The 22928-nt window shown below is 44.6% G+C and overlaps 1 protein-coding gene across 1 annotated transcript; it reads right to left on the minus strand.

The window, feature by feature from the left end:
* Nucleotides 1-10403: 10403 nt before the first annotated feature.
* On the minus strand, nucleotides 10404-18963 carry g3bp1 (GTPase activating protein (SH3 domain) binding protein 1). The gene is made up of 12 exons (XM_085418023.1): nucleotides 18805-18963; nucleotides 14455-14571; nucleotides 14170-14251; nucleotides 13722-13895; nucleotides 13534-13624; nucleotides 13217-13310; nucleotides 12770-13019; nucleotides 12585-12689; nucleotides 12094-12211; nucleotides 11781-11906; nucleotides 11592-11701; nucleotides 10404-11496 (listed from the first exon to the last, which is right to left on the minus strand). The coding sequence occupies exons 2-12, from the start codon at nucleotides 14547-14549 to the stop codon at nucleotides 11248-11250; spliced, it is 1494 nt and encodes a 497-aa protein (XP_085274149.1). The 5' UTR covers nucleotides 14550-14571; nucleotides 18805-18963; the 3' UTR covers nucleotides 10404-11247.
* Nucleotides 18964-22928: the final 3965 nt, after the last annotated feature.

A 22928-nucleotide genomic window follows, 5' to 3' on the forward strand; every position in this document is an offset into this window, starting at 1 on the left:
AAGGATGAGAGAGAGGGATGCATTTTTAGACGTTTATGGATTTTAAAGTAGCATGGTTTGATTTGCCGATGATTAATGATTCACGGGCTTTTGCAGGGTTTGTTTGATTCTCTTGTATTTTATTGTATGTACTATACAACCCGATGACCCCGAGGCAGAAGGAGAAAAAAACAGAGACTCTCGAACTGCTGTGAACTAAAGGAAACATTATTATGACGATTCTTCTTCTTCTTATTTATTTGTTTACTTTCTTTGCACAAGTTGGAATGGCCTTAATTTTGCTTTAGTTGCTTCTCTCGTGTATTGGCACAAAGTGCACCTGTTTCGTTTGCCGAATTTACAATTATGCTCATTATGACGCTTATAATCTGAACGTGCACATCAGAGCAGAATGAAAAAAAAAAAAAAGTTCAGCAAATCCTTTTTATTTTTCATTAATCTGAGAATCAATATTTTGCATGAATATAAATAAAATGGCAGATATTTTGGCTTGTATAAAAAAATGTGAAGCAATTTGAAGAGAAAAAAAAAAAGAATGTACCGTTTCTGCTGTATCTGTATATATCTAAATATTTACTGAAATATGTCATACTACTAATTCTATTAATGATTAAAGGTTTTCTGAACAAAAATCTCTTTACCTGTTTTTGAACATTGTCGAGGTTGTTGGAGTTGGATCTTCTGCTTTCTGTTACTCGACTCAAGGATCTGTGTAATCGTTCGAGAAAAAGTATTAAAAATTGCAAAGAAATCCCGGCTGCAGGTTGTTTTTATTTTAATAAAGGTCAGACTTCTTTGTTGTGTTTATCGTGCTTTCAGAATTTCTTTGCCCCACCTACTGCTCACGCAAAATTCCTGCAATTAGAGTGCTTCGCGTTAAGCTGCAGACAAGGGAGCAGGTCAACCATGTGTCCTAAAACTTGACGTTAGAAGTCGGAAAAATGCGTGAGTGTGAGGATTTCCTACAAAACTGCAGTTCTTCTGAAGTGTTCCTCTTCTGCAGGGGTCAGTATTGGCGGTAAACCGGTGACGGGGTCGTGGGTGGAGCAGCAAAAGCTGGGTCGTGTGCTCTGACCCAACAGACGAGCTGCTGTAGCTCAGACGGCCGGTGTCAGAACACACATAGCATCAGTGGCCACCAGAGGAACACCTCGCACTAAGGTTCATTATGGGACGGTGGGCCGGGGTCCCTGTATATGTCTGAAAAAGCAGTCGCACCTTTCCATCAAAACCTCTGATCCTGTTGAATCCAGGAATATGGCATGTGGCTATGTCAGGTACATGATGTACTCCAGGTAATGATGTTAGCACCTGGAAAAAAGCAGAGACCTCCAATGGGCTCAGGGAGGGGCTGCGGCCACCTGAGAGCACAGAGGAGAGAGAAAAGAGAGTCTAACTAAGGGAGGATTCGGGGTCACCTGGTCCAGCCCTAACTATATGCTTTAGCAAAAAAGGAAATTAATCTTAAAAGTAGAGATCGTGTCTGTCTCCCGAATCCAAACTGGAAGCTGGTTCCACAGAAGAGGGGCCTGAAAACTGAAGGCTCTGCCTTCCATTCTACTTTTAAGTGCTCTAGGAACAACAAGTAACCTGTGAGAGGTAAGTGCTCTAATGGGGTGATATGGTACTGTAAGGTCATTAAAATAAGATGGGGCCTGATTATTTAAGACCTTGTATGTGAGAAGCATGATTTAAATTCAGGGAGCCGATGAAGAGAAGTCAGTATGGAAGAAATCTGCTCCTTTGAATGAAAAGAGCAGATTTAAATGGCAGGTCCTTTAATTATTTTATTCCCATTAACCTGTCTGCATGGCTCTTACTGTAAAACACAGCATTTACTTAGCAAGAGGAAAGTTGACGTCATCATTTAGACCTTATCTCCTGCTGTACTTTTTCACTGGTGTTTGGAGAAGGACCAAGTTGGATATAATATAAAAGGTGGATATAATGTATTTAATATAAAAGAGGAGGCAGCCAATATGGTCTGGACTGCACAAGTGCACACATATCATCAGTGTAAAGTTACAGATTTGTATAGGAATCCACGCCTGGAAGCAATTTAAATGTCTGCAGCACGACCACAGGAGCTCCACCTGAGCTTTGTTTTTAATCCCTACACGTTTCAGATTTGGGGGGTTGTGTTTTTTTCCTCATCAGGATCTGAGGATAGATCCAGAAAGCTCCAGAGAAAGCTTCTAAGTTAGGTGTACACTATGTTCCCCATTTTCAAACAAACTGGAGCTTTTTCAACAGGTGGTCACAGAAATAACATGACTGGTAAGTTAAACAGCAGCAGAGCCCGCACTTTGACAAGTTCACTGTTTCTTTCCAGACTAGACTCCAGGAGTGGATATTTACCTGACAGAAATCACCTGCATGCAAATCTTTAAAGCCACAGGGCCGTTGGGCTCGTTGCTCATCTGTTAGTCAGCCTGCAGCCTGCACTCAGGTGGGAATTGCACTTTCAGTTTGACCTGGTTCTGAAGTTTATTGCAGCCGTTCCCGTGGGTCAGACACTGAGTTTGGTTTCTTTTGGTTCTTCCTCTCTGTATCCGACACCCCAGCCAGTAGGAAACATTCCCACAGTGATGGCAAACTGGACCTCAGACGGAAGCTCATGTGTTCAGTAATGAAGCTATGTGATCACTCATCTGCCTGGTGCTCTGTTCTTTGCTCCAAACCAACTGCCCTTTTCACTTTAATCTCACTCCTCTGATGTCATTCTTATTCATGCAGCCCACCTCCTCCCCATCTCCACCTCCTCCAGGTCCCTAGAGAACCATCCAAGCCTCCAACAACTGTCTACACTCCTGAGGATGCGGCTCTGCTTTGATGGCTCATCAGAGTCTAATCACACAGCTTAACTGAATTCTGTATCTCAGTGAATCATGTTCAGGCCTTAAAAAGGAGAAACTGTTTAGAAAGTTCTAATGATCGTTATAATGTTTGTGATAAAATGTTTTAATCAAATGTTCAAGGAACATTTTAAGCATCTTTATATTTAAAAAAAAAAAAAACCTTCCTGTAAACTGTCTTCTTGATCTCCAGTGTGAGTGAAAGCAGGATGTTCCCCCGGCAGCATGCAGAGCTGCATAGACTTGAGGTCAGGCCGAGTATGAAGGACCCCGAGTGTGGCAGACCCACAGCCGAGCGTCTGAAGGTCAACTTTTCACACTGTTATAGAAACTGTGCCTGGGAGGGAGGGAGGGGCTTGTTCTCAGGATCCCTCAGTCACAGGGACAGATGAAGTCTATACACTCCAGCTTCATGAAGTGTCAGGCGAGCTGGTTTCAACAGGAAATCTATGCTAATCATGTCGATGGGAGCACCTCTTATATGTCTCGAGACTCCGCCCAGCACGGTGCTGAGAAATGATCCTCTGTGTGTGTGTCCAAAAATTGGACGTTTACTATACTTGTGGGGACTAACAGCCCTTATGGGGACCAAATGCCCAAGTTTGAAGGCATCTTTGAGGCTCAGAATGTGGTTTAGTGTCAGGGTTACAGTTAGGTTATGGTTAGGTTTAGGCTGTGTGTGTGTGTGTGTGTGTGTGTGTGTGTGTGTGTGTGTGTGTGTGTGTGTGTGTGTGTGTGTGTGTGTGTGTGTGTGTGTGTGTGTGTGCAGTACGAGCTGTTAAATCACAGTGAGTGGATCTGCGTCAACACGACTGTTTTACTAACAGGACCAGAAACTGGGCACAGACATTGTCAGAGATTTACAGTTAACAAACAGTCAGGTGAATAAACAACAATGAGACACTTGTGTAGGTTAACGTGCTGCACGGGTGAAAAGCTCAGAGCAAATCACACCGAACTGAAGTATTCGTTTATTTTTATAGGTTACATCGTCAATATGCAAATATAATCACATTTCCTGTTACGCAGGTCCTGATGTCTGTCTGCATGCAAGCTGTGTGTGTGTGTGTGTGTCACAGAGTATGTGTGTTGCAGGTCAATTTCTAAGAATAATATAATGCAAGTCAACTTCTGCGGATATGTATTTCTGTGCTGGTCTCTTGTCAGTGTCACAGGGTCAGCTTCCTGTTTCTACAGAAAACTGTCTGGTGAAATATGTATAACATAACTTTTGAAGCATAAGCAAATAAAACATTAAAAACTCCCTGACAGACATGCTTGTATATTCAGAGTCTGTTTTCTGTTAAAGCTGCTCATAGGGGGCTACCTGATTAATTCAATTCAACTTTATTTATACAGCACCAAATCACAACAACAGTTGCCTCAAGGTGCTTTATATTGTAAGGTAGACCCTACAATAATACATACAGACAAAAACCCAACACTCATATGACACCCTATGAGCAAGCACTTTGGCGACAGTGGGAAGGAAAAACTCCCTTTTAACAGGAAGAAACCTCCAGCAGAACCAGGCTCAGGGAGGGGCGGGGCCATCTGCCGTGACCAGAATCACTGTGGGTTCTTTACCTTTAAATATAAAGCATCTTGAGGTTACTGTTGCTGTGAATTGATGCTAAATAAATGAAATAAATTGAATTAAACTGAAGTTTCATGCTCAGTTGGATTTAAGTCAACTGATTTCAGCCCCCTTGTTTTGGCTTGGAGAAACGCTCTTGTTTCTCTTGTCCTGCTGCAGATTTAAATTCAGGGAGCCAATGACAGTCCGCGCATGAATAAAGCCCACCTGAGGAATCCCAAACACTGGGATGGCCTGAATGATGGGGACTGTGTATGAGAGTGACTGACTTTAAAGTGAGGACTGTGTGTTTTAATTGTGTCTGCTCAGTGTGTTTGAGTGAAACCTCCACACTGTGAGCAGAGGGCTCCCTCAAAGACAAACGTGTCTTTGTCCCAAACATCATGGAGGGACTGCACACACACACACACACTGACCCAACGCGATCCAAACCAGCTGAACTCAAGGTCTGTAATGATACCACACTGTAATATATGAACTTAATCTGGTATCAGTAATGGCACCATTATTCCTTTAAAGCTCATGCAGGGTCATTAAAGACGTGTTGGTCACATTAATACTAAAACAAAGTTGTCAGAGTTTCATGAATGTGCAGCTCTGGCACATCAGGCTGTCTGATACACCACACTGGGTTTTAATGACTCGGAATCAGTGGTGGTGGTGATGATGATGATTGCAATTTTTGTGCCAAGGGATGCAAACCTTTGTAAATAACCACTCATTAATGGTCTCATTTATCTGGCCAGTCACTGATCCGCCAGCTCTACTGGGTAAAATCGAAATATGTGCTCTTGTTGATTGGTGCTTGGAAAGATTCTTTCAACAGACAGGTTTTGGACACTCTCAGATTTCCTGTTTTCTTACATGATGCGTGTCATGTATCATTTAGATAAAAGGTGAATCTGCTCAACTCCTAAAAGCAGCACAGCTTCACTCTGACCGCCTCAAATTAAAGACTGGCTTCCACAGAGAAGTCAGAGATCAGTGTCAGCAGCGGGACGGCAACTCCACAGCTGCTCAGCTCTGGATCTCAGAGCGAGGAGGGCGTGAAGTGGAAGTTTTGATAAGCGGCAAGAGGGCAAGTCTCTGATGTATAATGCACGTCAGCTGGAGGGCGGCTGCAGAAACAAACGAGCAGGTGTGAAGGTGACAGAGGTCTGACAGGAGGCAGAGAGGAGCACACTGACAGGAAGCTGTCTCCTGGTGGTTTTGTTTACCAACTTAAAGGTGATTTATTCAAACTGAGCTGAGTTTGGGCTCCATTAGTGTCACTGGATGAATATTGGACATTGGACATGCTTTCTGGTACCACCTTAAAAACACTGCACCCCTCTGGTTATTAAAGTGTCAGGTAGAGGAGCTGGCAGGTAATAAAGTACCTGCTCTAAATTTTAATCTTCTAGGTTTGTTCTTTGAACAGATCCCAGTGAATGAAATCAACGTTTCATTTTTAATACGTTTTCTTTGTGGAGTTTTGTAGACGATCAATTTCTAAAATGACAGACATGTAAAAAAATAAAAAATAAAATAATAATCACAGTTTAATCCTACACGACAGCAGAGGAGAGCTGGAGATTGTCTCTATAATCGCTTCCCCCATAAACATGGATGAATAAATGAATCTGTTTGTGCTTTTTTATTGTTTTTCTGGTCTATTTGTCCTCTGTAGGTTTTATGTGGAATTTCTTGAGGACAAAGACACCAAATTTATTTAATAGGTCAGCATCGCTCCCTCGCATCATGTAGATCAGGGGTGTCAAACATAAGGTCCAGGGGCTAGAATCAGCCTGGCAAAGATTCATCTAGCCCACTGCATTTCCAGGAATACTGCTGGGAGTCAGCCAGCCTTCATCTGGATTCAAGTGGTCCTAAAATCTGAAACATTTTCTGGTCCAAAGCATCTTCTTATCATCTTCGATGCCCTGTACCAACACAGAGCAGAGTAGCTATCTGAACGCTACTCCAACAGAGGTCGATTATCTTGTTAATAATTTCACCTCCTCACTACGTACGACTCTGGATACTGTAGCTCCTGTGAAAACTAAGATCTCAAATCAGAAGTACCTGACTCCGTGGTATAATTCTCAAACACGTATCTTAAAGCAGATGACTCGTAAGCTGGAGAGGAAATGGCGTGTCACAAATTTAGAGGATCATGATTTAGCCTGGAGAAATAGTTTGTTGCTTTATAAGAAAGTCCTCCGCAAAGCCAGAACATCTTACTATTCATCACAGATTGAAGAAAATAAGAACAACCCCAGGTTTCTCTTCAGCACTGTAGCCAGGCTGACAAAAAGTCAGAGCTCTACATGCAAGAAAGAGGAGGAGAAAAAAAGAACTCCTCCCAGACTGAGCTCCTAGGGGAGAGCAGTTTGAGAATAGAAAAAAAACAAACATTTCTTACGTCTGTTATTCACATCTTTATTACAAACAACCATCCCTTTAACGTTAACTAGTAATGACTTCATGAACTTCTTCACAAATAAAATTTTTATCATTAGAGAAAAAATTACCAGTAATCATCCCACAGATGTAATATTATCTACAGCTACTCTTAGTACAATTGATGTTAAGTTAGACTCTTTTTCTCTAATTGATCTTTCTGAGTTAACTTCAATAATTACTTCCTCCAAACCATCAACGTGTCTTTTAGACCCCATTCCTACAAAACTGCTCAAAGAAGTCCTGCCATTAATTAATTCTTCGATCTTAAATATGATCAACCTGTCTCTAATAATCGGCTATGTACCACAGGCCTTCAAGTTGGCTGTAGTTAAACCTTTACTCAAAAAGCCATCTCTAGACCCAGCAGTCTTAGCTAATTATAGGCCAATCTCCAACCTTCCTTTCATATCAAAAATCCTTGAAAGAGTAGTTGTCAAACAGCTAACAGATCATCTGCAGAGGAATGGCTTATTTGAAGAGTTTCAGTCAGGTTTCAGAGCTCATCACAGCACAGAAACAGCTTTAGTGAAGGTTACAAATGATCTTCTTATGGCCTCTGACAGTGGACTCATCTCTGTGCTTGTCCTGCTAGACCTTAGTGCAGCATTCGATACTGTCGACCATAATATCCTATTAGAGCGATTAGAACATGCTGTAGGTATTACAGGTACTGTGCTGCAGTGGTTTGTATCATATCTATCTAATAGACTCCAGTTTGTACATGTAAATGGAGAGTCCTCTTCACACACTAAGGTTAATTATGGAGTTCCACAGGGTTCAGTGCTAGGACCGATTCTGTTTACACTATACATGCTTCCCCCAGGCAGCATCATTAGAAGACATAGCATACATTTTCACTGCTATGCAGATGACACCCAGCTCTATCTATCTATGAAGCCAGATAACACACACCAATTAGTTAAACTGCAGGAATGTCTTAAAGACATAAAGACCTGGATGGCCGCTAACTTTCTGCTTCTTAATTCAGATAAAACTGAGGTTATTGTACTTGGCCCTGAAAATCTTAGAAATATGGTATCTAACCAGATTCTTACTCTGGATGGCATTACCTTGGCCTCCAGTAACACTGTGAGGAACCTTGGAGTCATTTTTGACCAGGATATGTCCTTCAACGCACATATTAAACAAATATGTAAGACTGCTTTCCTCCATTTGCGCAACATCTCTAAAGTTAGAAATATCCTGTCTCAGAGTGACGCTGGAAAACTAGTTTATGCATTTATTACTTCCAGGCTTGACTACTGTAATTCATTATTATCAGGATGTCCAAAAAACTCACTGAAAAGCCTTCAGCTAATCCAAAATGCTGCAGCAAGAGTACTGACAGGGACTAGAAAGAGAGAGCATATTTCTCCTGTTTTGGCTTCCCTTCATTGGCTTCCTGTTAAATCCAGAATTGAATTCAAAATCCTGCTCCTCACATACAAGGTCTTAAATAATCAGGCCCCATCTTATCTTAATGACCTTGTAGTACCATATCACCCTATTAGAGCACTTCGCTCTCGCTCTGCAGGCCTACTTGTTGTTCCTAGAGTATTTAAAAGTAGAATGGGAGGGAGAGCCTTCAGTTTTCAGGCCCCTCTTCTGTGGAACCAGCTTCCAGTTTGGATTCAGGTGACAGACACTATCTCTACTTTCAAGATTAGGCTTAAAACTTTCCTCTTTGCTAAAGCATATAGTTGGGCCTTAGTTGTGCTGCAATAGACGTAGGCTGCCAGGGGATTCCCATGATGCATTGAGTTTTTCCTTTCCAGTCACCTTTCTCACTCACTATGTATTAACAGACCTCTCTGCATTGAATCATGTTATTAACCTCTGTCTCTCTTCCACAGCATGTCTTTATTCTGTCTTCCTTCTCTCACCCCAACCGGTCGCAGCAGATGGCCGCCCCTCCCTGAGCCTGGTTCTGCCGGAGGTTTCTTCCTGTTAAAAGGGAGTTTTTCCTTCCCACTGTTGCCAAAGTGCTTGCTCATAGGGGGTCATATGATTGTTGGGGTTTTCTCTGTATCTATGAAGCGCCTTGAGGCGATTTTTGTTGTGATTTGGCGCTATATAAATAAAATTGAATTGAATTCTAAGGTCACCCTGCAGACCAGCACAGCCCCAACACCGCTTATTTATTCGAAACATTGATTGATTATACTTCATTGATCCCGAAAGAAATTGGGTAGGTTAAGGCTGCTAGCTTCAGCCAGTGCCAACATGAGCACCCCTTCTGACCATATATAGATTACACAAACATCACATTGGGAAGAGGTCAGAGGTATGAAAATCAGTGAAATCCACAATACATACAAGAAAGAGGAGAAAAAAAGAACTCCTCCCAGACTGAGCTCCTAAGGGAGAGCAGTTTGAGAATAGAAAAAAAAAACAAACATTTCTTACGTCTGTTATTCACATCTTTATTACAAACAAGTTGGACGATGACGTCGTGTTGTTCAGAGGTGGTGTGAGGAGAGCGGACTCGTTAAAGCAGCCCAGGTCAAACCGGTCAGTACAGAAATGGATACTGCTGTTCACACTGCCACTGTGACTTCCTGTCGTTGTGATGGCGACCATCACCTGATCACCTGTGGAGGGACTTGTGATGAAATGTATGGAGAAGTTTTACCTGTCGATGACCACGGCCTTTCACAGTGAACTGCATGTATTGCTGTTACCGCCATGACTGATGAAACCTTGCTTTCATAAACCAGCGTTAACCTGCTCTTCTCCTTCTTTTGTCCCTAGCTGGCAGTCGGTAGGGGAGGTCATCCACGAAGCCAATATGTCTCTGTGGGTGTCGTAGGGTTTCCATCTTGGTCAACAATGCACTTCCAGACCTTGACCTTTGCTTGCTTTAAGGGTTAGATGTTGTCGTTTAAGATAGTCTTCAATTTGCTCGATCCAAGTCTTCTTGGGGGCGATGATTGCTCATGCAGCAGACGCGGCCAAACCAAAAAAGCTCTTCTATCGAGGGCTGCTGGTGACATTGACTATGTATCGCGCTGTTGCTGCGCCGGTCACAGAGGGATGCTCGGAGAATCTGACGCAAACGGCACATTTGGAAGAACTCGAGCTTGTTGAGTTCGGGCTTGAGGATGACCCAGATCTCTGATCCATAGAGAAGAATTACAAGTGTGTGGTACAGGCGGATTTTGGTAATCAGGGTGAAGTTCGTCTTCCTCCAGACGCACCATTGGAGGGAGCCGAATGTCGCTGCTGCTGTGTTAACCAGCTGGTCAAATGAACATTGTCACACATGTCCATAGACCTTGGCCTTGTTATGGTTTAAATGAATAATTTATAGTTTCTGGATTAAGTGAAGATAAAACTCACTTTTTTTTTTAAAATCAATTAAAGGCATAAAAAGAAAAAGATCAGTATTAAAGCGTCGCCTGCTTAAAGCGTCCATGTTCCTGGACACGGACACGTGCTGCCTTCCTCAAACACATTTAACTCCCCGTGCATCCGTCCACAGACTGAAAACAAGCTCTGAAACAACGTTCAAAACAGTAATTCACTTTAATTTAGTTCTCTCGTTGGCCGGTGAGCTCGCTTTAAACATGACAAATGAAGTGCATCGGTAGAAGCCTAACAACGGGTTTGGAAACATGCTCCATTCAGACACGTCTGTCAATCCACATATTACAAGCCAACATTATTATTACTCAAATAAAACCACTATAGTTCAGCTCTTGACCTGATAGAAAAAAAATAAGACAGATCCATCGCTAGATACAATGGTGGCAGCAATACACAGGATTGCCCAAGCAGTAAAGTACACGTTCCTTTAAGAAACAGGGAGAGAACGCGAAAAACAACACCTAACCTCTGGGTTCATTATCCCCAATTCAAGTAGTATTTACCCTTTTTTATGTGTTTGCATGTTTTGATTTGTTTAATAAATTCAAGTTCAGCATGAAAAACAACAAGAGTCCAAATAATACGTGTTGGTGGAGTTCAAAGAAGAAGAGGAGGAGGAGACGATGGGAGAAATGAGTGCGACGTCCTCAAATCAGGAGGTGAGGGGGAGGAGGAGGCTGGAGTGGAGGGCATCCGGGGAGGAGGAAGAGGCAGCCATCTTCAGGAGAGACACATGCTGCTGAAATCAGCAGGAAGGAGCGGGCAGAGCTCTCGACTAAACCTGCGTTGATTACTGAAACCTGTTTTGACGCTCATGCACCAGGAGGGAAACGACGAGGAACCACGACCGCACAGAGTTCCTCGCTTTTCCTTCCCAGGAGCGGAGCAGAGAATTTGGCCGTGTCCAATCAGCTCCTGCTGCGGCAGGCACACACCTGCTCAGGTAAATGACAGTAATGAACTCAGGTTCAGAGGCCGGGAGCCTCACTGGCGGGGGGCAGGGTAGCGTCCCTCGCTGGGTCCGGCGCCCCGTCCGGAGCCAAAGCTGGGTTTCTGTGACGTGCCTCCGCGGGCAGAGGGGCCCCGGGGTCCCCCGCTGCCCCCAACCCGCTCTCTGGGCCCGCCGGGGCCGCCGGGGCCCCGAGGCCTGGCGTCCCGCCTGTCGCCCTCTCTGGCTGACCGGGTTTTCTTCTCCTCCACGTTCAGGCGTACGTCGCCTCGGAACTTGATGGGCTGAAGGAGAAAAGAGGCATTAAGGCGGTTGTCACGGGCCAAGACACAAACAGCTGAGCGTGAAGCTCCTCGGCTGAAAGCATCAAAAAGCTCACCCTGTTACTGAGAATCTTCTGGACGGGCTCAGAGTCGTCAAACACCACAAAGCCAAAGTTTGGAAGCTTCCCTCCGCTGTTGATCCTGAGCTCCAGGACCGTCCCGTACTCTGAAAGACGCGGTAAAAACAGTCAGATTTTACACCTACAAACAAAAGAAAAAACAAAGTTTCACACAACCCAACTCACGCTCAAAGAACTCCTTCAGTTCGTTCTTGTCCACGTCGTGAGGCACATTCCCCACAAAGAGTTGGTGTGCGTCGGGATACCGGACCACCCGGCGCCCCTCCGACTCACCCTGCTCTCCTTCTCGAGCTGAGACAAACAAGAAGAGTCCTTTTCAGATACAGCTTCTCTGTGTTCAGCAAAGAATAACAAATCCAAACACATCGAGGAGACCCCGCTGTCACAAATCAGCCAGGGTCATCTTTGCAGCCGAGGTGCTTCGTGATGTTACCTCTGGTTTACAATAAAGGCCTGCTGCTGACGGGACTATGCGTACCTGGTCTGGGGCCTCTGTGAGTAGGCGGAGGACCTCCCGGCCTCTGTTCCCTTGACCTCTGGTCTCTCTGTGGTCTCTGTGCTGGTGTCTGGGACTCTGACTTCACTTCAGCTCTGGGCTATAAGAGTCGAAACGCATTTTAAAACAAAAAGTTTGTTTTCTGGACTCGAGGCTCTGATTATCATCACAAACGTGCTGCTGGCAGAAGCTAGCTCTCAGAGCTCTGCCATCATCTTCTCAGTGTTACCCAAGAGAAGCGATTGCATCATAAACTGAGATTAAATCTGCTTTTAAAATAGTGACACCTGCTGCCAAAGAGTAAAAGGACAGCCATTTCCAGAAAAATGTTGAGAAATCAAAGTCTTTGTGTGAGACTTTATCATATTTGCTAATATTTGACATGAATGTTCATTCAGAGCATCACGGCACTTCTGAACCCACACCTGCGACATAAAGCCTGAGCAGGGTTCTGAGGGAGAACAGGGACTCACCGGTGCTGTGGGGGTGACTTTGACGACATGGGGAGGGATTCCTGAGACAGGGACAGCCCCGCTGGGAGGGAGGTTCTTACTGGTGACCAACGCCCAGGAGAACGGCTGCAAGACAAAGGAAAGAAATCAGATCCTCGTGTTTGCCACTTAACCCAATTCATAAACGCCGCCACACAACCACCTACCCTGTTTTCCTCCGGGGCGGCGGGGGCGGGCTCGGCAGGTGCAGCGACAGCTTCTGTAGCGGATGGTGTGGCGGTGGCAGGGCTTTTCTCTGTCTGCTCGTCACCTGTGTGCACGTCTGTCTGCGTGTCCGGCTTCGTCTCGGGCTTCAGCTCCACCGCCACTGCCTCGGCCTCCTTCTCTGCTTCCTGCTCTGGCTCTGGGCTTGCCGCCACCGCTTCCTCCTCGTCACCAGGAACGGCTGGCTCTGAACTGGAAGCAAAGAAGAGAGAAGTTCACTTCACTGAAAACGCTACTTGTGGCAGTTTGCTTTAGAACTCCAGTAAATAAAACTGTGACATCATCTTCCTCTTCCACAACCCGGGTGCAGCTGTGTTCTGTGCGTTTAAATATTCAAGTTTAAACCTCGACAAGAACGCGAGACTCTTCAGCGCGCTTCGATCACATACCAAGCTGCTGGGTCGTAGAAAGGAGCCGACTCCTCGGGAGCCACGTCAGGGGAGGGAACCCTCTCCTCCAGCTCCTCCACCTCGTCCTCGGACTCTGAAAACCAAAACACGTACGTAACATTAAATATCTGCGCGAGACTGCGGCTGTACTAACAGCAGCAACGCTAAACTTCCTCCACCTCTGCTCTGAAAACACTCAACTCACTACCCGAATATTTTCATCCCCATTTAACCGATCAGACATGTTCAGGATTTCTTAATCTGATCTCTGAAAGAGTCATGAATCACAACAAAAACAGAACTAGATGTGTTCTCACCCTCAGGCGGCTCAGAGTCGGAGTCGCCGAACACTTCGTCCTGGTAACGGAACACGTCGTTGTGGACGTAGAATTTGTTTGCAACGGTTCCCTGAAGGAAAGGAAAACCCATCAATCAACACTTTCTACTGCGGGTTCATGTCACAGATCACATGATAACAGGCTGAAGGCCCGATGGAAGAACTGACCTCGGGCGCCAGCACGAAGGTCTGCATGAATTTCCTCATGGGCTGCATGTTGTTGGACAGCTCGCCCATCACCTGCACCACCACGCCCTCATTCAGGGTGGCGTGAGCGTCCACGTGTCTGATCTTGGTGTGACAATCTCGGAAGCTCAGAGCCATCACCCTCTTATGGATCTCCTGGAAAAGAGAACAGACAGGCTGAGTCAGACTTCCTGCGCCCAAACCTAAAAGCTATGAACTCAAACCAACTTCACGCTTGTGGTCAGACGTCAATCAGAGGACGCCACCTCGTTCAGCTTATCATTCAGGATGGGCCAGCCTCGTCTGAAATTAGCCTGCGTGTGTGTGTTTTAATGTAAGCTGTAACTATAACATATTACTTTGTAGTACAGTTACATCCTTCTAGCTCTTTGGAATTGACCTTAAAGCTACAGCCTGCCACTTTACTTACAGATTGTCCGTAAACGGCCTCCGCCGGTTTGCCGTTGCTGTCCAGGCCACCGTGCACGTAGGATGAGTTCTTTCCATAAAACCTGAGTGCAAACAGCAGAGACGGATTTAGTGTGTGCAGGAAGACATTTACAAAGACAGCGGGCGAGCGCGTGACGCTTCAGTCACTCCCTCGTATGCTGACAAGAATTTCACTCGCATGTACTGTACCAGTGTACCTGCACATGTGATGTGACAATAAAAGTGATTTGATTTGATTTGACAGACAAACAGCTGCCGGCTGTACCTGTGCAGGTAGTCGGGGGCCTGGTTCAGGAGTGTGTAATACTGTCGGACAAACTCTCGCCCGACCAGCTGGGCACTTGGCTTCTCCATCACCATTTCTTTGGTCAACTTGAAATCTCTGCAGAGAGAAAGAGCAGGCTGAGATCAGCAACAGGCCAAATGATATCACTACAAACAAAGAAAGCTCCGCTCATCCCGACAGCTGTGAACAAATTCATCATGGACGTTTTAGTGCCACAAACATGGAGACATGAGGACTGCACAGACTGAGAAATCTGCTCAATGAAGTCATTCTGAGCTCAGTAGTCTCTTAAACATTGATCATTCAGAGCAGCAGACCCCGTGGGGTAGAGGAACTTTGTTTCAGGTGCTGATGAGCTGCTCATGCAGACCGACTCATCGCGTTTCAGCCTCGGCCTCTACGTGTTTGTGACGCCTGTATTCAGCAGAGCTGACCCATTCTGCCTCGTCTGTGTGCACCGATGTGAAAACGGCCCTGGAGACGATTTTCACAGGGCGTGGACACTAACCCACAGAATTAGCAGAAAATGTAAAAAGAAAAAAAAAAGAAAAAATTCGGGACGATAAGTGTCTTACATTGGGATATGAGATTTTGGTCATATCGCACAGCCCTACTTTCTGACACACCTGAATTTATGCTGAAAGTCTTATTAAAAAACTGTTTCTTCTGTGGCAGATAGCACATCGTCCACGGGAAACTGCACAAACGTTGACTATGTTTTGGAATGGTTGCAGACTATGGCTTGTTCAGATGTGTTCTACCTTTCCTGTACTATGACAACTATGATGCAAACAGGCGTCAGAAGCAGGAAGCTTGCTGCGCTCCACAGACACGCCTGGCATGCTCAGACAGACCTGCATACTTTCCCTGTTTCTTGAACATTTGCAGTTTTTAAAATGAGACCCACTCAGGATTTTTCCACAGAAAGCTGCAGGGCTCGTCAGACTCGATGGATTGCCTGCTTCGTGCCTCTACTGGTAGATTTTCTCACTGTAGCAACATGAATGGAGTCTATAAGGAAGACTGGAAAAAGTCATTTCTGCTGTGAATTCCTCAACAATTAATCCCAAGGTCCTTCTTTCACGCTGAATGGAAATGAACCACAGGAAACAACCAGCTGGGTCACTTTACTGTGACAGAAAGAGCTGGTGGCTTTTATTTGAGAGTCTCTGCTAAAAACATTTCCAGGGTATCCACCTGTGAAGCCGGCAGCCTGCTTGGCCTCCTCGTCGGGATATTTTTAGACAGAAACCACGGCTGCTACATGAGCTACTCGCCGACTCTACCCGCTAACCTCTCTCAGTGTAAAACTCCAACAATAGGACAAAGAAAGCGCAACACGGACAATGTGTTAGCATCTAATGTTTATTTCAGTAACAGTTTTGGCTTTAATCCGTGTTCTGTTGTCCAATATCTATTTAATGTTTTTTTAGGTTTAATAAATCAACAAAGTCTGAGTAATGATATTAAATAAACCTGATTTCAACATCAACTGAAACAACGGTGATGAACATCTGTTATGATATCCTGTGTATCGAGCAGCTGCTGTTCTAAGCCCAGTTAGCCTTACCGAACCAAGAACTACAACCTGCAGTTCCTATAGCATCCAGCAGGGGCTCCAGCAGCAACTCAGTTAAAATGAACATGTTTACAGCCTGAAACAAACTAGTTTGTGGTCTCTATAGACGAGTTCTACCTTTATAAAAGCTGTTCCAACTGGACTAGGGTTTGCATTATTAGGGGCGTGGCCTCTGACAGGTGGTGGTGACACAGGTGGCCAGCACAAACATCCTAAATCACAATTCATGTTGATCTGAACTTTGTTGCTTTGAACTGTACACAGTGTGCAGACTGTCCAACTTGAGTAAAATCAAACAAAAATCAAAGTACTACAAGTATTACATTTGGAAGGTTGTGCAGATTACACCGGCCAACGAGTATTTTGCTGCTGGGCTTCGTTCAGCTGTGCTTTCATGAATTTCGATTCCAGATTTCAAATTTTAAAAAATGTTTTCTTCAAACAAGCCTAGTTTTTTTTTAGCTGACTTAAACAAAAAAATAATAAATAAAAATAAAAAGACGGTAAGGTATTTCAGTGTTTAACAAGTTTGCTCTCCAGAAAAGTGAAGGCAGAATAAAAGGAGGTGTATTTGTTGCCCCTGAACTGAACTGATACTGAATCCGCAGCACACAAAACACTCGTGGACGCAGAGTGAAAGCAGAGAATCACAAATCGTGAGTGTGAAACAGCTCATCAGATGATTCAAGACTCATGTTTCTGTCAACAAGCACAGGGAAAGATTTCATCAAGACATAAATGTGACCGAAGACCGATATCAGGGAAAATGTAATCCAGGCATGACGGTGACTGCTGCTGGTCATCGCAGAGCGACAGATGTAATGAAGCGCTAGTGACTCATATACTTTTAATCTCTTTTATTTAAATAAATTGATAGAAATTTTCTTTAATGCATCTCTCGCTTGTTTCCCAAAACCAGTGAAGGCACAATGTCTCCTACTCCCACACCCCAACATCTTTCTCCATCTCTATCCCAGCATCATCATCTGTTTCACTACACCAGTGGTAGGCAACTCCAGGCCTCAAGGGCCAGTGTCCTGCAGGTTTTAGATGTGTTGTTGATCCAACACAGCTGATTCAAATGGCTAAATGACCTCCTCAACAGTTCTCCAGAGGCCTGGTAATGAACTAATCATTTGATTCAGGTGTGTTGACCCAGGGTGAGATCTAAAACCTGCAGGACACTGGCCCTTGAGGCCTGGAGTTGCCTACCCATGCATTACAACTAGGAACCTCCTCTGAGATTTTCCTCTTGTCCTCCCACCTAGCAGCTCCATCTTCATCCTTTGCCCAGTGTATCCACTCTCCCTCGATTTTGAGCCATCCCTCTGACTCATTTCTAATCCTATAAAACCTGATGCTTAAGATTAAACCTATCTTAGGTGAGCTTAACCATACCTTGGATATCCTGCTCGAGCATGCTTCCTGGTCTTTATACAATACCGTCTGCAGGCATCCCTGGATGTTTCATGTCTGCTGTTACTGGAAATGTGAAACCTGAAGTGCTCTTTACCTGGGTCTTCATTGGCCTACAACAGGAATCTGAGGCCTGCAAGCTGATGTAGGTATAGCTGATTCACATACAGTTAAGGTAAAGAGTCAAATGTATGTAACACAAGTCTGTTCTCTGCCCATTTTCATGTCTTTGGACATTTGATAAACTTTAAATCCATTTTGGGTTAATTAATTAACCCCTGCACTCCTACAGTTTGTCTTCCTTCTCCTTACCCCCTGGGCTAGCCAAGGAAGATGGCCGCCTTCCCTCAGCCTGCTGTTGAAGGTGTCTTCTTGTTAGAGAGAATTTAGCCCTCTGCTAACACCGGGAGTACACGGGATCACTGGCCTTCACGCTACCTTCCACCGAAAAGTGCTGTGCAGATAAATGTGCACACCTGTACACACAGCACGAGCCATCTGTTGCTGTGACACACCGCCCAGCCCTCCCTGGTCCACCAGGCTTTAAGGTGGACTAGCCCAGCTAGCCTAAAAACGTGCCCCAATGCTTCCAGCTGGCTCTAGCTTATCGATCCGGGCTCCGCGTGAAGGACCGCGCTTGCACGCACACAAAGGCCGCGGCGTGCCCGCTGCTTGGAGCCGCTCACCGGCTTACACGCGACCCTCAGTGGACTGCCCCATCGATAACCGGGTTCACATGGCACGCTAGACGGCCCTCTCCAGAGCCAAGCTGTGGAAACTGAGCGAACACACGGCTCCCAAAGCGAGGCAGGGCGAGCGGCGGCCGCAGCACGTGTCCCGGCCGGCCACCCCTCCGCTGCTGCCGGAGAGAGCCCTGCTAGCAGCTCCGAACCGGGACCGAAGGGTGAACCAAACACGAAATTGATCTTTAAACTATTTATTTAAATTAACATGTAGGGATTAAACGACAAAATGGAGCGGTAAAAGAGGCAGTAACGACCAAGCCACGGCTAAAAGAGAGCTACATGTGGGGGATGGCTATATCCTGGAGACCAAACAATCAAGCCGGTAGCTGCATTTCGACTTTTTCACGCAATAACAGTTATTACACCATCCGATGGCATTTCAAAATACTCAAATATTGTAATGTATAGGTAATACACGATTATATAATTATACTCTAGTTACAATGTCATTAGGGTTGCTAACAGCAACTCCCCTTCTACACCAGGCTGTAGACGCGGCCTGGAAGAGCGATCCAGTTAATAAAAAAACACAAGTGTAAACTAATCACACACTAATGTTGGATTAGATTACAGAGAAGAGTAACTTACCGCCTGGTGAATTATTTTGGGCAAAACTGCGCTTTACAAACAGGAAGTGTCTAAGAGTCACAGCAGCGGCTGCCTGAACGCTAACGGCTTCACAACGTGCCGAAATGCTTAGTACCGGCCTCGGTTCCACAACCGAACGTGCTATTCTGCCCGCCTACGCGACGGCTACTCAATCATATTCACGCTCCGCGACTCATTCACCAATAGTTGAACGTGACTGCAACGGCCCCTTACGTACAGCCAATCCGGAAGCGTCTCCTCGCTGCCTGGGTTCACGGAGCGTGCCAATAACGTCACAGTGTCAGTTGACGGTACGATGGTTTCGTGAACAGGCGACTGCCGTTTTTGTTGTTAGCTCGCAGTGTACCGTTGCTTACCCCCGCCTGGGGGCGACAAAGGCTTTTGTTGTCCAACCTGGGAGCGAATGAGTCATCCAATCATGCGGATTTTAATTCATTTTAAGCGGCTTAATGTGATAAAAGGAGGCCGTGGGACCGAGATGTGGGCTTCACTCCTTTCAGATCAGAAGAAGCTGGATGCAGCCTGCTTTAGGACTGTTAAACAAACTAATCCAAACTCAAGATCCAGTGAGGGGCTTTTTCTGCAGCCATAAACCTCATCTCACCGATACAAGTGCAGAGTTTCTTTATTTATCATTTTCTGTTCTGTGTCGGTTATAATTTTAATAAACATGAGCAAAAGAGAGAGGAAGACACCATAAAATGAGCTGACAGCTGGACATCGACTTGTTGGTTTTTTTTTGTTTTTTGTTTTTTGTTTTTTTTTTATTCCTGCATTTCCAGTTCTTGCCATTCGTATTGTGTCCCTTTGTATTTCCCTCACGATTTCCCATCATCACCCCCTCCTCTCCACTGCACCACTTCAGTGTTCTGTTTTTTGTGCTACCTCAATATTTTTAGTGCCCATCCATCCCCCCCCCCATGATGCGCAAGTGTAGAGAAGGTCAGAAGGAGCTTCACTGTGTCTTTGTTGGGCTATAGAAAGCAGATGATGGGTCGTAACAGAGGAAGTGTGGCGTTGTGTGAGAGTGGTGCAAGGACACCTGTGAGTACAGACAGAGTGATCAGATGTGCATGCAGGTGGAAAGGTGAACATGAAAGGAGCAAAGGTGGATGAGCTTAAATACCTGCGGTCAACCATCTAAAGAGGTGAAGAATAGAGTGCAAGCAGGGTGGAGTGGGTGGAAGAGAATGTTAGGGGTGATTTGTGACAGAAGTAAACAGCAATAATGAAAGGGAACGTTTAAAGATTGAGGTGATGCTGTGATGGATGGTTTGGAGACTGGTACTGACACAAAGACAGCAAAACAGATGGTTTATCGATGTAGTGAAGGGGGACATGCAGAAGGTTGGTGTGGTAGAGGAGGGTGTTGCTGCGTGGAGTCTCACTGTGGTTTACTGAGATGTCTCAGACGTTTGCAGGATCAGATTGCTGCCTCACGGTGTTTATCCGCCAGCTCAGAGCTTCGTTTGGATCTGGACGCTCGTTTGATGAGTCGTTCACCTGGAGCTTTATGTGCATAAAACTCTGATTATTTGATTGATTACTGTGGAGTGCGGCACATGTGAACATGTAGGGAGGGACAGGCTGTGTAGCTGCACACTCATTGGCTCATACAACTCATGGCATAATATACCACAATAATCCTCAATATTTTATTGAGTATGACCCCAAATGAGTGGCCGTAAGACCATAAACCCAGCAGAGGTCAGAGAGTTGTTGTCCCGTACACTTCCATAGGACCAGAAGGCTTTTTGTGACCACAGCTGTCGTCATCTGGTGGCCCAAACAATTCAAAAGCTTTTTGAAATGACACACCGCCCATCCAGGTTATCTGCGAGAACCAGACAATACTGTCATTGTTCAGTGCAAAGCACGCACTGACCAACTCGGTTTCCTCTGAAGCAGGGAAACGACCGAGTACAACATTTAACATCTCTGTTTAGATTTCACGATTCATTTAACTCATAGCTTTAAACTTTAATCTCAGGTGTGAGCACATATGTAGGATACATGCAAATATATACTGATTTGTTTTCATCATTAGAACATTTGGATATGTGCAAAATAATATCAATAACATATGATGCTCTGCCAATCTGTACCAAAACAGCCATCCAAAAAGCTTTTCCTTGGAGCAAGATTTCTTTTTCAAAGACTGTGTACAGTCGCAACATCATTATTTTTTACTGTGTTCATTTAACATATTAAAAAAAAAAAAGGTTTTTATGGCTTTTTAATAAAAACAAATTTACCTTTAGCTGTAATTATATAACAAATTAAAAGGAACCAACAACAAAAAGCTAACAAGTGCTGTAGAATTCTTCTTATTCCAGCTTTTTACTTGCTGTTCTGCTTTCATTTAAAGAAGCCCAGGTTACACAGAAATTAGTCTTTACCACTAGATGGCAGCAGAGACTTTGAAAAATGGACTGGTTCCTTTTCTAAGACATGTCGTTCTACCCAGCAGGATGCCCTACAGAGCAACTTGGGTTAGTTTCCAGGGATATTTGCAGTGTTGGGAAGATTGCTTTTAAAATGTATTCCATTACAGAATACATGCCCCAAAATGTATTCTGTAACGTATTCCGTTACGTTACTCAATGACAGTAACGTATTCTGAATACTTTGGATTACTTAATATATTATGCTTTTTACAACTATGTGAATGTACTATTGCTGTGTGATTTATTACTATTACCGAGGGTCCGCGGCTCCGAACCTTAGTAAAGGGACCTAACTAATATGGCGGGGTCCATGTCCGCTCGTAGCCGAAAAATAGTTTACTTTGTTGTGTGGGTCACCTTTTCTTGCAAGAGACAGAGAGGCGTTGAAAGGCTGCTCCAACGGAACTTATTGTTTTCGGAGGAAAACACGAACACAGTGTACAGTCTAGTCTTAATAGCTTACTTACAACTGGGCTCGTCAGGCTCTCTTCTTGGCTGCAGTGGTTATTATTATATTTACATGCTTCCAGCTCCCGTTTTTGCTGGATGACTGCTCATACTTTTCCACTCTCCTTTTTCTCCCTCCTCTTGCTCACAGACGCATAACGTGTATGGCGGTCCATTCTCCCTGCAACACGGACTACACTGCCCATGAGGCTACATTCTTTAGAGCTTGTAGCATTCTGCCTGTTAGCTTAGCACAACAACAAAAAGGCGCTCTCTCACCCAGGAGAAACACAGTCGCAGAGAGAGAGAGCGAGCGTCGCCCTGTAACCATGGCAACCGTAACGCTGCCGCCTGGAACAACAGAATGTAGCTGTCAAACAAAACCCAAACAGTCCTGACCCACCACAATATGAAACAGGAGAGTACCGCAGTGTAATCCATTTATTTCAACAAAGTAACTGTATTCTAAATACCACCTTTTTAAACGGTAACTGTAACGGAATACAGTTACTCATATTTTAACTCCAGGCCTCAAGGGCCAGTGTCCTGCAGGTTTTAGAGATCACCCTGGGTCAACACACCTGAATCAATGCTTAGTTCATTACCAGGCCTCTGGAGAACTTAAAGACATGTTGAGGAGGTCATTTAGCCAAACAAATTTAATATTTTACCTCATGCCAAGTTTACCACCAGAATCAGACTCTCATATCAGGTGTACAACTTCTACATTTGTTTGCAGTGTTGGTGTGTTGGGCTGAAGCAGGGTCAAGTGATAACAGTAAGGCTTTAGTGACTGGCTCATTGTGACAGCAGAAGCTTCACTTTAGGAGAAACATAAAGTAGATTTCTTTTATAGAGGCAGACGGTGGTTATTAACAAAGAATGCTTGCATTTTAGACACTGCATTAGAGGCATTTATTAGGAAGATGAGAAGTTTTTGGCACCTGACAGCTGTTAACAGAAAATCTGTGAACCCAGCCTGTATCTTTATACTTATTTAAATACTCACGAGTATTTTTACTTTAATTACTTCACTTAACTGCTTTTTTACTAATGTTATATTTCAATTAAAATGTAATTTTCACACATAGCTGCAATAAATGCTCATAATCATAATCTTTGTATGTATCCCTCCAACAGACGGCAGCAGTGATGGTTTTAGTTTGAAAAGCTGCTTCTGTCCTGTCAGCTCAAGATGTTATGACATCA

Source organism: Rhamphochromis longiceps, linkage group LG2 (genome assembly GCF_057381845.1).
Source record: "Rhamphochromis longiceps isolate RC_006_pf linkage group LG2, R_longiceps_female_GT1.1, whole genome shotgun sequence".
Classification (NCBI taxonomy): domain Eukaryota; kingdom Metazoa; phylum Chordata; class Actinopteri; order Cichliformes; family Cichlidae; genus Rhamphochromis; species Rhamphochromis longiceps.